Source organism: Panthera onca, chromosome D4, assembly GCF_046562875.1.
Source record: "Panthera onca isolate mPanOnc1 chromosome D4, mPanOnc1 haplotype 2, whole genome shotgun sequence".
NCBI classification, from domain to species: Eukaryota; Metazoa; Chordata; class Mammalia; order Carnivora; family Felidae; genus Panthera; species Panthera onca.
This window is the reverse complement of record NC_138351.1, coordinates 33,015,042-33,031,949: the sequence shown is the minus strand read 5'-3', so window position 1 is coordinate 33,031,949 and position 16,908 is coordinate 33,015,042. Positions and strand designations below refer to the sequence as shown.

At 42.3% G+C, this 16,908-nt stretch overlaps 1 protein-coding gene across 1 annotated transcript in view; it reads left to right on the top strand.

Moving 5' to 3' along the window:
* The first annotated feature begins 819 nt into the window (after positions 1–819).
* The window catches only part of GLDC (glycine decarboxylase), a 98,624-nt gene continuing 82,535 nt past the window's right edge, over positions 820–16,908 (top strand). Inside the window, exons 1-2 of the mRNA XM_060609799.3 lie at positions 820–1,319; positions 1,863–1,941. Coding sequence (XP_060465782.2) covers positions 1,068–1,319; positions 1,863–1,941 — 331 coding nt within the window. The 5' untranslated portion in view covers positions 820–1,067. The remainder of the gene's footprint in view (positions 1,320–1,862; positions 1,942–16,908) is intronic.

Sequence of the window (16,908 nt, the reverse complement as noted above, 5' to 3'; positions counted from 1 at the left end):
AAAAGGTGTGGGGGAGGGAGAGAGAAGTAGTTCAAGTCTACTATTAGGGCAATTCTTTCAACACTATAATCTCTTTTTAAATCCCACCAAGCTATGTGAGATGAGGACACTGAATGAAGCCGAGAGGTTGCGTAATTTGCCCACAATACAACTATAAATGACCACAACTATTTTTTTATTTAAAAAACTTTTTTTAATGTTTATTTACTTATTTTTCAGAGAGAGAGCGCACGCGAGCAGGGGAGGGACAGAGAGTGGGAGACAGAATCCCAAGCAGGTTCTGGCAGTCAGTACAGACGGAGCTGGAACCCACCAACCCTGAGATCATGACCTGAGCAGAAACCAAGAGTCGGATGCGTAACCGACTGAGCCACCCAGGCGCCCCCAAAGACGACAACCGCTAAAAAAAAAAAAAAAAAAAAAAAAAAAAAAAAAAAAAAAAGTTCATCTGTCCATAGTGGTTTCCATGAAATATGAGCCTAAAATTAATGAATGAAGCCTAATTATTAGTCTGGCCTCCCTGTCAGAATCATCTGTCACCTCAGCTTAGTTCCCCAGGCACTCCGCCCGCCGTTGTGCAGCCGGATCCCGCGCCAGTGCGGTCCCAGACCTTGGCCCCGACCGCATGGAGCGCCCAGATCTCCCCATCAGCCAGAGATGGAGTACGAGTGACTGAGGACAGCACGTTCTGGGCCAGGCGCAGGACTCGGTTGAGGGCCGAGAAGAGAGTAGGGAGAGGGGGCGGGGCGGGACACGCCCCGCCCCCGCCCCTCCATCTACTCCCATTGGCTGAGGGTTTCCAGGCCCCATCCCACGGCCCTCCCGCCGGGCGACACTTAAAGTGTGCAGAGCAGGTGCCTCCCGTGGAGCAACAACTTTGCGCGCGTGTTTAGGCTGAGCGCGGCGCCCATTCATTGCCCACGAGCACCCATCCGTCTGTCCTACCGGTCGTCCAGAGAGAAGAGGCTCCAGGACGAAGGCAACCGCCACCTGGAGAACTGTGACCCAAAGGGGCCGAGAGTGCGGCTGACCCTCGTGGGCCAGGACAGGGGACTGTGGTCGCGACCATGCAGACGTGCGCCAGGGCCTGGGGGCTGCGTCTGGGCTGCGGAATCGGGGGCAGCCGCCGCCTGGCTGGGGGCAAGGGACCGCTTTGGGTGCCGCGGGGCCGTGACAGCAGCAGCGGCGGGGACAGCAGCAGAGCTGGGGACTCGCGCCTCCTCGAGCGCCTCCTGCCCAGACACGACGACTTCGCTCGGAGGCACATCGGCCCGGGGGACAAAGACCAGAGGGAGATGCTACAGGCCCTGGGGCTAGCGGTAAGGACCCCACCCGGCCCTCCAGGGCCTCACCCCGCCTTACCCAGGTTCTGCCGGCTCGGCCTCCCGGCCCCGCCTGAAGCTCTGCTTGGCTCCGCGTGGGACCCGCACCCCGGATCTTGGGCCCTGGCGTGGAAGCGAGCCTGCGAGTTCCGTTCCTGTGCCCCAGGCTTCTCTCACCCGTTTACTTTCTCCACCCGCTTTTCGCGCCTCAGAACCTTATGTTTTTCAACCCAACTCGCCCTCCTGATGAACCCTAACTTTGCAAAAGGAGGACCTCCTGGTTTATCCAATTATCTCTGGTTGCTGACTGAAATCCAGCCTAGAGTGGTCGAATCGCTACCCCAGTTCATTTGCTTTCCTCCAAGTGATTTCTGATTTGCTCAAAGTTGTTTTTTGTTTTTTTTTTAAAGAAACACTAATTAGGAGATTTAAATGAAGTTCCCACAAGCCTTTGTAGATGCAAAACAGAGGTGACTCCTTTAACTCAGAAGCACTTTCCTCTCCCTTTAGTGTTCACGGATTTATGTTTTTTCATTTTAGAGTATTGATGAACTGATTGAGAAGACGGTGCCTGCCAGCATCCGCTTGAAAAGACCCTTGAAAATGGAAGACCCTGTTTGTAAGTTGCCGGGAGAGCTCCCTTTGACTCTGCTTGCTTTGGCCTATTTGTCTTCTACAGTTTCTGAAAATCCAGCTCTGGGTTAGGATTGCCCAGTACTGGGAATATGTTTATTAAAACAAAACAGTGCGAGTACCTCAAAGGGCGGGAGAGGGTGGAATATTTAGTTCCTGGAGCAATCAGTTCTGTACCCTAGGTTGGAGTCCATGCCTCGCCTTTCTAGCTCTTTATCTAGGCGCCAGCAAACTGCCGGTGGAAGGAAGGCAGTGCACAAGGCTGTGGAAGACTCCCCATGTCCCAGGCCATGGTTCTCACATCCTTTGGGTTGAGATGTCATCACCTCTGCAGGTCAGGATACTGAAAGGAGAAAGGACATGCTTATAATCATATACAACTAAGGAAGTGACAAAAATGGGAGGAGATGCAGACATAAGGCCTCCTAGCCCAAGCTTCTTTATATCACAACAGCTTCAAATTGTTCTCTTATGTCCAATTTCATTTACTTATATCTACTGTAAGGCAGCAGTACTCTTCAAGTTCAAATAATTTTTATGAAGAAATATGCAAAAAAGATTTGTGCCTGGTTAAAAAAGTTTAGTTTACTCATAGGATTACTTAGAATTTAGTTTCATACTTAAATATTTTTAATAGTCCTGAAGACTGACTTTCAGAGGTATTTTTATGAGTACTTGACTTAATGGAGTGAGACAAGAATCCGCATGTCAAAGGGTCAGGCAGAGCTGAAGAGCTCTCGCTCTCTCTTTCTCTTTTTAAAAATTTTTTTTTAAATTTTAATGTTTATTTATTTTTGAGAGAGAGACAGAGCACCAGTGGGAGAGAGGCAGAGAGAGCAGGAGACACAGAATCCTAAGCAGGATCCAGGCTCTGAGCTGTCAGCACAGAGCCTGACATGGGGCTTGAACTCAAACCATGAGATCATTGACCTGAGCTGAAGTGGGATGCTTAACGCTTAATTAATTGACTGAGCCACCCAGGCGCCCATCTCTTTCTCTCTTTTAAACAGGAAAGAATTTTCTTGGGTTATCTGGTTTTTGAATCACAGAGATGCTGTCTCTTAGACTTTTGGAGTCAGGAGAAGAAAAGGAACTTTGTTTTTTTTTTTTTTTTAGGACACAAAAGATATGTGGATGGCAAACTTTATTTTGTTTTATACTTGATCTTAGCCAAAAGGCCAAGAAGTGATAAAATTTATTTTGTTTTAAAGTAGACAACTTGAAGTATGAAGCCAGTCCAGCTCCAGCTGGCTAATGTAACTCAGGTTATGATAAGAATTGCTCCCCTTGTTGGTTTCAGATCTGAACCATTTCTTTTGATGGCAAAGACCTTGCCCTTAGAGGAAAATCTGCACATTTTGTTCAATTGAACTGATTCAGTCCTGGGATAGTCTTATCTATTTCAGTTTTAGGAAACCAGAATCCTGATTTATTGGATGTTTAAAGAGTGAAGAGTTGTATATATATATATATATTTTTTTTTTAAATTTATTTATTCATTTTTGAGAGAGCGAGCAGGTGAGGGACAGAGAGAGAGAGAGGGAAACAGAATCCTAAGCAGACTTTGTGCAGTCAGTGCAGAGCTCCACAGCAGGGTTCGAACTCACGAACTGTGAGATCATAACCAGAGCCGAAATCAAGAGTTGGATGCTTAACCAGTTGAGCCACCCAGGCACCCCAAGAGTTGTATATATTTTTAAGAGTTGTATATTTTAAAATTTAAAATCTTTACTTATTTTTGAGAGAGAGAGATAAAGCATGAGCAGGGGAGGGGCAGAGAGAGAGGGAGATAGAGAATCTAGAGCCTGAAACAGGCTCCAGGCTCTGAGCTATCAGCACAGAGCCTGACATGGGGCTGGAACTCACGGGTAGTGAAATCAGGACCTGAGCCGAAGTCAGAGGCTTAACTGACTAAGCCGCCCAGGTGCCCCTAAGAGCTGTATATTTTTTTTTTAATTTTTTTTTTCAATGTTTTTTATTTATTTTTGGGACAGAGAGAGACAGAGCATGAATGGGGGAGGGGCAGAGAGAGAGGGAGACACAGAATCGGAAACAGGCTCCAGGCTCCGAGCCATCAGCCCAGAGCCTGACGCGGGGCTCGAACTCACGGACCGCGAGATCGTGACCTGGCTGAAGTCGGACTCTTAACCGACTGCGCCACCCAGGCGCCCCAAGAGCTGTATATTTTTAAAGCAAGCCTTAGGTAATGCATTTCTGAGATTTTCAAAGTCAGAAAATGTTTGGGTCACCCATTCTTACAATATACTCTAAAACAAGATGTTCTTTAAGAGCATTAGAGCCTAGGGAACATGTCAAAGCCGCCTCTCTAAAAAAAGTTCAGCTGTTTCTTCCCAGCTGAATAATGTGAACACTGGGGGATTCCATTTCTCCTCTTTCATTGAAAGTGAACTCCTGATAAGTAATTTGCAACTTAACTGTAAACTTTAAACCCAGTGGCTTCTGTGAGATTTGGGGCTGGTTCCATCTGGTTATTCTGAGATGACTCAGAGAAAATATTGCACAGTCAGGATTCCACCCCCTTCTCCCTCACCTTGAAGTGAATTGGCTTTCCAACAAAGCTTGCTTCTTGGAAGAATGAGCTCTGGTTGGGGCAGGCAGAGAATGTGTCAGCAAGGCATCAATGTTTTATTCTGAGGTGTGCACATGTCATGGTTAATGAATGTCCTTCACATGAGGAGAACAAACTGGTCCGGGTAACCTCCAGTAGTAGCATTTCCATTTAATAGTAGAGTAGCATTACCCAAACAGTTTCATGTTGAATGCTTGTTTTCTGTTGTATTCAGAGAGGAATTCTGGACCCAATATTTGTTCACTGTATACACAGGAAACTAACAAGAGCTAGTTGGTTACATGAGTCTTAAATGCCCTCATTGCTGAGTAAAAAGAGAGCTGTAAGCACCATGGAGATCCTTGAGTTAGTTCTTACACATAATTTAATAATCTCGAACATTTGTTTAGTGCTTACCATATAGTAGGTACTTTTAAAAGTGCTTTTCATGTGTTAATTTAGTCCTTAGCACAATCCTATCAGGTAAGTACCAGTATCATCTGTTTTACAGGGGATATGTCGTAACTTACAGTGGAGGCAGAAGTTGACCCAGGCAGCCCAGATCCACTGTCCACCCTCCAAAGTCTACACCACTGTTTTCACTGTGCCTTCTGCAAAGTAGAAAACTCCTGACTCTGAAGTATCCAGTTTATTGATATGCACAAATCCAATCATGCCAGAATCCCTTTGCCATTTGCCAACTGCTCTGGTGGAAATGCAGTGGCATACTGAGAGCACAGATGTGGAAACACTCAGCCCACTACCAGGGAGAGGGGAGGGGTGATGGGTGCAGCACCAAGGTTGAGTATTGAGGGATGAGTCGTGATGGCTTTGCTGGACAAGGCTGGGGGAGGCTGCCACAGAGGGACCATCATGTACTGGATAGAGTGGCCTGACAGAATCAGATGATTCATCTGTCCTGAGGGATGCTCCCCTCCCCTTGGACACTTAAGTGCTTTGAAAGAATACCTTGATTATCAGTTGAATTCTCAGTAAATCATGCTTCAAAGAAGCAAAGCTACTCAATTCAAAATCCTATTATCCTGTTCAAGTGAATCCACTCTCCCTCACCCACATACACATAAAGAGAAAAAAATAGGAAGGATATATATCAATGGCAGCATTCATTTCCCTGGATGGGCCATGAGGGATGATTTTAGCTTTCTTTTTATTACCTTGTTTTTTCTACATTTTCTACAGTAACTATTTTATAATACCAAATTTCAAAGTACTTTGTGTATGAACCAACTAATCACTTTTAGCTATGGTATGCCTCTCTGTGTAGTATTCTCAGTAAAATAATCTCAAGCTAACCAGACTGAACTAGTCCAGAACTGCACAGAAGCTGCAGGGTTTAAAGTTTACACAAAATTGCACATTGCTTATTGTGAGCATGCTGAGGAAGAAAGGAGACATTAACCCCTCTAATGTTCAAAGTGTTCAAGCAGAACTAAGCAGCTGAGCTGTCACAATGAGACTTTTGACAGACTTGTGGGAGCTTAATGTTCTAAGCCACATCTTTTAGAGTGTTATTTAATAAATGGTTAATGGAAGGAGTGTTGTGTAATGCAGCTGCAGGTGGTAACTATGTCACCCAAGTGGGGTTGGGCATTTTCCTGCACTGACCTCAAGGACACCTAAACAGGATAACAGTTCCCCAGGTGATAGATGTCAGGTGTCTTTCAGCTGGATGATATCCATCATTGGGTTCTGTCTGTAGACTCCTCAGTTTGTGACAAGGCTCACCCTTGGCCTTTACCTGGCCAAGTTCCCAGTTTATATGAATTAATTTGTCTTTTTAATACTAGTGGATTTTCATTATGCAGCTGTGGAAATAAATGAAGACCAGTCAAATGAGAAAAGCAAAGACTATTTATTCTGTACGTGTTATAGGGGGAGTCAGCCTTTTGTTTTGGCAGAGGAATGGGAAAACCTTATAGTGAAATAAAGGAAAGGCTTCAGGTATGCCAGTGTTGGGGGCTATTGGCATGCGGAAGATGTAGGGGAGGCAAGTAGAAGCAGGGATCCTCTGTGATTGGTTAAGGGTGTGTATTTGGCTTTTATGGTTGGTCGTACATCAGAAGCCAGCACCAAAATTAAGGTAGCTGTCAGTTATTAATCAAGTCCTGGCCAATAATTTTTGGTCAATTATTATGTAAGTTATTGTGCAGTTTGCTGCATAGTCACTGAAGATAACAAGTTGACTTTCTGCAAGTCTAACTTACAGCAGGCTGGCTTTTGGAGTTTGTTATAGAAAAGGTGTTGGTTTCTTGAGCAGGTTGCTGCAGGTTGTGGGTGAAAGTTCTGTGGTAATATATGGTCTGCCATTGTCTATTTGTGTATTCAGTCTCTTACAATAGAATCTATCTTGTCCTTTTATTTTTGTCATGAATTCTTATTAGGCAGATGGCTGTGGATCTGATACCTTGGAAAGTCAGTCTATTGCCTAAATTGCTAAATGTTCATCGGCCATCTAGTATGTGCAAAGCACTGTGAGGAAAAATATATGAGTAAACATAATCACTTTCCTCAAGCTTATATCTTACCTTCTTAATATAAATATGTCAGTTAAAAAGTTAAACACAGTTAAAAAGTCCCAGGTGCCCTGAGAAGTTTGGATAAAATGCTGCGAGTATTCAGCAGTTGGATGGAGAAATGGGATTTCTGGAACAACATAAAGAGTTGAAATATATCTTCTCCAGTTAGAAGCAAAGACAATACCTTTACATTGACTATGTTCTTTTGGTGTGTAAATATACTTCATATAAGAAGGGAAAAATGCAAAGGAATAAAGGCAGTATCTTCACTGAGAACAGAAAATGGCAAATGCAGCATGAAAAGCATAATTAGGGAAGTATTTTAATGTTGTTGTAGTTCTGTTCATGGAATCTTAATCAGAATAATTATGTAAATCACTCAGGGATTCTAGTGTATGTTCCAACATGACAAAAGCAATTCTTTAGGTGTTCTACAAATTTAACTCAATTCTGACACTATCCACCTGGAGGTAGCATAATATGCTACAGATTAAGGACTCAATAACAAAACTGCCTCTTCTTCAGATGCCAATCCCAAGTCCACCTGTGCTTCTGACCAACAAGCTATAAATTGGAGGTTCCCACAATCCCCTTCGTGGGTTTGATTAATTTGCTAGAGCAGCTCACAGAACTCAGAAACATTTCATATGTTTACTGGTTTATTTTAAAGGATATTATAAAAGATACAGATGAGTCACCAGATGAAGAGGTACATAGGGTGAGGTCCATAAGGGTTTTGAGCACAGGAGCTTCTTCCCTTGTGGAACTTGGGGTTCACCACCCTCTCAGCATGTGGATGCATTAGCCATCCTAGAAGCTCATCAAATTTTGTCCGAGATTAATCTGTAGCCTCCCACCCCCACCCCTTCCTCTCCTCAGAGGTATGTGGGTGAGGCTAAGAAAATTCCCACCCTCTTATCACTTGGTCTTTTTAGGTCTTTCTAACCAGCCCCATCCTGAGGCTTTTTAGGGACACCACCCTAAAACACTCATTAGCATAAATGACTTTTTACAAGGGCTTCTTATGAATAACAAAGGAATCCCATTACTCAAGAAATTCCAAAGACAAAGACCATATATAGTTTTTATTATTACCACAGGGATATTTCAGTTAAATATGTGGAGGTGTATCCCAATAGAAGTTGAGAAATGAAAATATTTTAAAAGGGATGTGTCCTGAAATAAATTATAATCAGTTTTTTCACTTTTTATATTTATTTTTTAAAGTTTATTTATTTATTTTGAGATAGAACTAGTGAGGAAGGGGCAGAGAGAAGGGGACAGAGGATCCGAAACTGGCTCTGTGCTGACAGCAGATAACCCAATGTGGGGCTCAAACTCAAGAACTGTGAGATCAGGAATTAAGGCTGAAGTCATATACTTACTTAACTGACTGAGCCACCCAGCCACCCCAGTTTTTTCCCTTTTTAAAATTAGAATACAAAGTTGAAATATCAGTCTTTATAAATTGACCATTTTTAGCATTAAAATGTTTGGGACTTATTTATTGACATATAAAGGATACAAACATGTAAACATGCTGATGAGAGCCCAAATAAAATAGGTCCTGTGACTGGGACAAAGAACATAACATGTAAAAACAACTTTTCCTTTTCATCTTGCTAATGGATAATGGAATTCATCCAGCATCATCAAACATTTTATATAAATGAAACTGCTTATTGGGGCGCCTGTTGGCTCAGTTGGTTGAGTGTCTCTTGATTTAGGCTCAGGTCATGCTTTGTGGGATCAAGCCCGCCTCCAACTCAGCACTGACAGTGAGGAGCCTGCTTGGCATTATCTCTCTCTCCCTTTCTGTCTCCCCTACTCTCTCTCTCTTTCAAAATAAATAATAAAAATAAACTTAAAAACAGTAAAGTTTAAATGATATTGATGGAGTGTGGGGCAGGTTGAGGGCAAAATACAAGCTAGCACCCCCCCTCCCCCAAGTGGGATTATGGGTGATACTCCTCAGGCACTTCTGGCTGCCCAAGTGATAAAGTTTTGGGGTAATGGGGGGTTCGTGAGCTCTGGAGCTGAAGACCAAGAAAGAATTCTTGAAGAGGAAGAGCTGCACTATAAGTGCGGGGGTGGAGGGTGACCATTTTATGGGGTCAGGGGCAGTTTCCAAAGAGACTTTAACATGCTGAAGACTTTCTGGAGGCCTAGCTTTGTCCAGCTAAGGTTGTTTTTCCCTCTAGCAAAGCATTAACATTAAGACAGTAGGGATTCCTGGACTTTAGGAAATGATGGGATTGCCTCTTTCTGGTAAACTGGTGGAGATTCTTATCAGTTTACCATTTGGGTTTTTTTGTCCTTTCCTGTTTTGGGAGCCTAGAGTGTCCAAGGATTATCATACACAACCCACCTGGGGTGGGGAGGGTGCTGTTAGCCTGCACTTTGCCTTCAGCTTGCCCCATCCTCCCTCATCACAAGGACAAAGGAAAGGACAAAACAAATGGTTAAACTGATAGAGTACACCAGTTTACCAGAAAAAGGCAATCCCATCAATAGCCTAATCTCCAGTAACCTGTAGACTGAGTTTCCTGGAGCCCCAACATCACCCCTCCATCGTGATATGGGGAACAAAGGAGAAGGAAATGGCAGATAAAACTAAATTTCCTTATAACCTGCAGCCCATTGACAAATACTTGTGGCAAATATAAGAGTATAACATTTCTCCAGGAACTCCCTACTGTGTTCATGTTAATGCTTTGCTAGGGGGAGAAACAAATTTAGCTTGACAATAGCTAGGCCTCCAGTAATCTGTGAGTCTTTAGCATGTGGAAGTCTCAGCGGAAACTTGCCTGTGGACTTTACCTTCCCCAAATCCATGGTTTGTAACCAGTTACACTCCACAACCCCAGTGCAGTTCTTCCTGCCCACGGGTCCTGTCCCTGTGCTTCAATAAAATCACCTTTTTGCACCAGATGTCTTCAAGAATTCTTGGCCTTCAGCTCCAAACCCCACGAACCCCACCATCACCCCACCATCACCCCGGAAGGGCAAAGGGAGGGAGAGAATCTTAAGGAGGCTCCATGCCCAGTGCAGAGCTGGCCTTGGGGCTCTATCTCAGGGACTTGATCTCACAACCGCTGCTGCATGGGATATTTAACTGACTGAGCCACCCAGGTGCCCCTGAAATTACTTCTTTAAAATATTTTAAAAACTGACTTTTTGGTGGTGGGGGCTGGGGGGGCGGGGGAGGAAGCTACTATATCCTTTATCTCTTGCTGTATAAGAAGTTACTGTAAAACTCCATGGCTTAAATATTTATTGGACATTTATTATCCTCACTGTTTCTGTGGGTCAAGAATCCAGGAGCAGCCAAGCTGGATGGTCCTGGCTCAGAGTCTTTTATGATATTGCTGCCACATGTTGGTGGATGCTCATCTAGGCCTGGAGGAGCCACTTGCAAGGTGGCTCACTCACAACTGCTGCCAAGTTGGTGCTGTCTGTGTGTGGGAGATCTTAGTTCATCCCCACATGAGTCTCTCCCAAGGGCTGCTTAAGTGTCTTCACATGACAGGTGAATTCCCCCGGAGCCAGTGATTCAAGAGAGAAAGAAAGGCAGGCAGAAGCTATCCTTTTTATGACATAATCTTGGAATTCCTATAGCATCACTTAACACCACTTTCTATTGATTAGAATGAGTTATTAAGTCTGGCCTGAATTCAAGGGAAGGGGAATTAATGTTCACTTAAAAACGTGTGCTTTTTTTTTTTTTAATTTGAATATAGTTGGCACATAATGTTACATTAGTTTCAGGTGTACATCATAGTGATTGGACAACTCTATACATTCTGCTGTGCTTGCCACAAGTGCAGTTACCATCTGTCACCATGCAGTGCTATTCCTTATATCATTGACTATATTCTTTATGCTGTGACTTTTATTCTCATGCCATACTCATTCCATAACTGAGAGCCTGTATCTTCTGCTCCCCTTCACCCATTTTGCCCACTCCCTTCCCCTCCATCCCCTCTGACAACCATCAGTCAAATTTGTTCTCTGTATTTATAGGTCTGATTCTATTTTTTGTTTACTCATTCGTTTTATTTTTTTAGATTCTGCTAAAGAGTGGAGTCATATGGTATTTGTCTTTCTCAGTCTGATTTATTTTACTTAGCATAATATATCCAAAACATAAAGAAGTTATACAACTCAATACTAAAAAACAATCAGATTAAATTAATCTGGGGAAGAGGACCTGAGTAGACATTTTTCCAGAGAAGAAATACAAATATCCAACAGGCATATGAAAAGATGTTCAACATCACTAATAATCAGGGAACTGCAAATCAAAACCACAATGAGGTATCACCTTATACCTGTCAGAATGGCTAAAATAAAAAAGACAACAAATGACAAGTGTTGGCAAAGATGTGGAGAAAGAAAAAGGAACACTTTTACACTGTTGGCAGGAATGTAAATTGGTGCAGCTACTCTGGAAAACAGTATGAACTTTCCAAAGAAACTTCAAAATAGAAATGTCATATGATTCAATAATTCCACTAGTGGGTATTTACTCAAAGGAAATGAAAACACTAATTTGAAAAGACATGCACCCCTATGTTTAGCACAGCATTATTTACAATAGCTAAGATATGGAAGTAACCTGTGTCCACTGATAAAATGAATAGGGAAGATGTGGTATATATGTGTATACATACACATACACACAGTGGAATAAAAAAAATGAACAGGGAAGACATGGTATATATGTGTATACACACACATACACACAAAATGGATGGGATCGTGCCATTTACAACAAAGGAGGACCTAGGGGATATGCTATGTCTCCACCCTTTGAAAGGAGGACTTAAAAAGAATGTACAGATGTATTTTTTTACTAGACTTAATTATTTATCTTGAAAAAAATTTTTTTAATGTTATTTTTGAGAGAGAGAGACAGAGACAGAGACCAAGCAGGGAAGGGGCAGAGAGAGAGGGAGACACAGAATAGGAAGCAGGTTCCAGGCTCTGAGCTGTCAGCACAGAGCCCGATGTGGGGCTTGAACTCACAGACCGCGAGATCATGACCTGAGCCGTACTTGGCCGCCCAACCGACTGAGCCACCCAGGCGCCCCTAGACTTAATTTTTAGATCACTTTTAGGTTCAGAGCAAAATTAAGTGTAAGGCACAGAGTTCCCACATACCTCCTGCCTCGAGATAGCCTCCCCCATTATCAATATACCCCGCCCCCCAAAGTGATACAGTTGTCACAACTGATGAACCTCCATTGACACATCAACACCCAAGGTTCATAGTTTACATTAAGGTTCACTCTTGGTGTTGTACATTCTATGGATTTGGAGAAATGTATAATGATGTGTCTACCTCTATAGTATCATACAGAATAGTTTCACTGCCCTAAAAATATCCTGAAGACATTTTTTTCCCCTCCAGACATTGAAAAAAAAATTTTTTTTAAATGTTTATTCAATTTTGAGAGACAGAGAGACAGAATGCAAGCAGGGGTGGGGCAGAGAGAGAGGGAGACATAGAATCTGAAGCAGGCTCCAGGCTCTGAGCTGTCAGAGAACAGAGCCCGACATGGGGCTTGATGACCTGAGCCAAGGTCAGAAGCTTAACTGACTGAGACACCCAGGCGCCCCTCCCTGCAGACATTTTTAAACTACCACATTCATCCAAATTAACACATATTTCTATCATAAATTATAAATAATTTTATCTGTTACAATTATTCAATGTTATCAAAATGAAATCAGTCATATTGTATCACTATATTGTAAATATAGTGTTACTCCTAAGGACTATTATGGTACACAGGTCCATTTGCCCATACACTAAATGTCCCCATCTACTCACTTTTGTCACCAATGGGTTATAAGCTATCATCAAAGCTAATTTTACAGCTTCCTCCGTCTGCTTCCCTTTCTCATTTACTGGGAAGCTTCTATTGAAGATAAGTTACCGTTTTAGGCACTGAGGGTAAGAATCAAGGGGTAAAGGATGATAAAGATATGACCCTGACTATAGGTTATAAATAATAGGGAGATAGATATTGAGTAGCAGTGAGATCTGTAAATTAGGAAGAATGCTTTGGCTGAAGTTAAGACATGAGCAGAGACATGGAGGTATAGAGATAACATGGTTATTTTGATATGGTGAATGACCATGTATGTAGAATATCAGGCTGCCAAAAGGCATAGAAAACAAGGTATGGGGGGGCTCAGAGCCATGATAAAGGATTTATTTTTTCTCTGTAATGAGAAGATAATAACAGTTATTACAGAGGGAAGTGACATGACTGTGTTTTGCAGAGTGCCTCTGATATCAGAGGCAAGGAGACCAGCTGGGAGATTGTTGGAGAGTTTAGAGGTGAGATTTTAAATGTGCATTCATTCAGGTCCACCAAGAAATACTCACCAGGACAATATTAGATATGCAAGAAATTTACTGGGAGTGGGAACAAGAGAAGGCAGGGGAACCTTTAGACTGTGATGCAGATCTGACCCTGGTGGAAAGGGAGAGGGATGGAAGGAGAAATGGCTAGGAAACTCTTAGACTGCAGTACAGATCTAAGAAACTTTTGGTCAGTCCAAATGAGAGTCCTTGAGTCAAAGTTGCCCATGGGAGGGGGTCCCACAGCTTGCAAGAATGGGCCTGCATTAGTTCTCTTGCTGTTGTTAGTAATTGACTGGGAGTAGCCTATGGGGATTATGGTTTCAGTATAAACATGGTGGTTGATCCAGAGACACAGCAGGCGGACTGTCAGTCAATTTCTAGGCTGAATGTCTTGAGGTGATGTAATCTTATTAACAAAAGGAACAGGAGAAGAAGAGGGTACTGGAGGAAGTAGAGATTATGCTCTTGTTTGAGCAGAATTGTGTTTGAGGTGTTCATGGAACATGCATTTGGAAACGTTGAAGCAATAGTCAGAAACATGAGTCGAGAGATGGAGTTCCAGATTTCGTGAGTCTTCTAAATGAATTCATGGGAGTGAGATTTCTTAGAGATGGAATATGGGAAGAAATGTGGAAGCCAGGATGTTGGGAAATAGAGCATGTAAAAGGGAGGCAGAACAGTCTGAGGAGAAATAATTCCAAAGGCTGGAGGTAGGGTGTTCTGTGCCCTATTGTCATATTCTGGACCTTTCTTAGGCATAAAAGGGAGTAAAGTCCACCTGAGGGTGTAAGGACATTCTGAAGTAAGTGTTGAGAGGTTGCCTGTCTGATCTGAGTAAGAGACAGGAAGTGGGAGACTGAACATTAAAGAAAAGTGGGAAGGTCCAGAATAGCTATTGTGAACATCTGTGTAGGAAGAAACCTCATAATTTTACACACACATAAACAGTATTTTTACAAAAATGTAAACAATTTTAGTAAGGATTCTCAATATCTAGAGCATCAACATACTGATTAAACAATGAAGAAATACAATTTCTGAGATTCTGAAATTATTGCATTAATGAGTTAATGTAGTGCATTATTTCACAGAACTTGCTTAATAGCTGAATTTCCATTTATAAACGTTTCTCTGAGGCCCAAACTTTTAAGGATGCAGTTGAACTAAATGTGAGAACAGTTTGTGCATTGATTTGTCATCATGGGATTCTGTGATGGGTGATTATTTATTGTGAATATTGAGCTAGCTATATGTGGGAGTTTAGGTGAGTTTTCATTGCAACACCTTGATCCACCCATATTTTCTGAGCACTTACTATGTGCCTAGCAACCCGCTATGCCCCTGCTCATAAAGAGATTATAATTTAGTGGGTAAGGTTCTGGGTTGGACTATAAATTTCTCCCTATGCCTATTCCTTCTATCTATAAAAAATGATCTCTTTCCTGCAAGCATGTTAAATTGTTTGAATTGGACTCCTAGAACATATTCTTCCCTTGGTTTTGTTCTGCTGGCTATAACAATGTCCCCGCAAGGCAGCAATGAGGAAAAACAAATAATCCAGGACTTGCACTCTGATTCTGATTTCAAATTTACCATTTGGCTTGATTACATAGGTAAACTGGTATTCCAGATAAATATGAATTGTAATGTTTCTCTGTATATTTCTTTAAAAAATGTTCATAGATTAAACGAAAAGATGTGGTGGAGGAGGCCTCTCACAGAATGTAGTGTGACCCAAGGCCGAGGAGAAAATAAGAGACGTGGTGCCCCTTCTCTTCACCTCCCCACTGTGGGATGTTGTTCTGGTTTTCTTACAGCTAGTAGTAAGATCTTGAATCTTATATATGTTTTGAGTGAATAAGAAGAGCTGTAGGGGAAGAGCTGTCTCCTGTGGAGACAAGGGACCAAGGAGCCATTGCAAACAAAGATTGAACTTGCCTCAGCTCCTTTTGACTTTGGAGGTACCTGCTGGATGGCTCTAACCCCTGAGGGTAATGAGGGTCTGGGTGTGATGGTGTGTTAGTTAATTTAGAAAGAAGATGGGGAAGAACCTGGCAGGATTAGGGCCAAGTGGATCAGAGCCCCAAGTCAGGCCTGCATGGTGCTGTCCCAACCACATCTTGTCATGTAGGGTGGGTGTCCCTCTGCCAGTCTCAAAGAGTTTCCAATTCAAAGAGTTTCCATGCATTTTTCTACACTACACAGAGCTTATGAATTGGTTTACCTTCCTGGAATAAAGAGATTCTGTAATTCACAGACTGGTTGTGAAACTATCTTTCATTGGTGGGGAGGAAACTTGACAAGAGGGAGTAGGGTTTATGGGCTGGGTAAGTGGGTTGAAGCCAGGGTGTTATGGGGGAGGGAGAGGGGTGCTGCAAATGATTAGGTGATGCTACCGAAAGGCTACAGATTAGCATGGAATTTGTATACAAACTCCAGCTTCCATTCAGAAAATCCAAAAATGTCCTGACAAATGCTATCTGAATATTCATGGTCTGTTTATCTTGATTGAGACCTTCGACCCTACCCAATTGTTTTCTGAGCAGCTTTGAAGCCAAGGATCTGCAGGTTGGCAAGAAAAATATGCTAAGGCATTCTGTGTCTTAACATGCTGGCCCCAGCTTTCCCCTTCAGTCTCTGGCAGAAAAAGGTCTTTCTGGGCAAATTCAAATATGACTGTGTTGGTTTTCAGTCCTGATGATTTCCTTGGAGACCTTTTCTGAGTATCTTGCCAAGTACACGAAGGGCAGGGAGTGGGAGGGAGGCTCTGACACTGGTTGAGTGACTGTTCTGCGTTGGGTGCTGCTGAATTTCTCGGAAAATGCTCTGTGGACTTTTGGCCACTATGGGAACTGATAGGTGTCTGCGCTCATAGATTTCACCAAGAAGGATTTTGTTCTGCACATAACATTTTAATTTAATTTTTAGTTTTTGAGTATTATAGAAATATTGTCCAAAATTTTAAAACAAAGATAAATAAGAAAAAGCAAGACCCCTTCAGTCTCCTCTTATTAGTTTCTTGAGAATCATTCAAGAGATATTGTTAATAGATTGCATATACATATGTATTCTCTTTTTAATATAAATGGCAGAATCATATATACTCTCGATGGAAACTTATGCCTAATATTTTTAGATTGTCAAAAACCAGAAGCAAAGCATGGATACATTTTTTTCATATAACTGACACAAAAAGTAATCATGGGGTTATGTGTTAGGGGTGATAGGTTAAAGCATAAGAGGGAACTGTGTGTATGCATGTGTTTTGAAGCCACAAGAATATTAACCCATACAGCCTGCCTGTCTATTCTAATGATATTTTTCCAATTTTTGTCAAAATTCACATACATGAAAAATTATAATCTGGGCCTAGAGTGCATTGAGTATTTAATAGCTAAATTAGTTTATTCCTGTTAGAAAGTATTTATTTAGTGTAGTGGTTAGTACAAAGCCCTCCTTGATATTTTATGT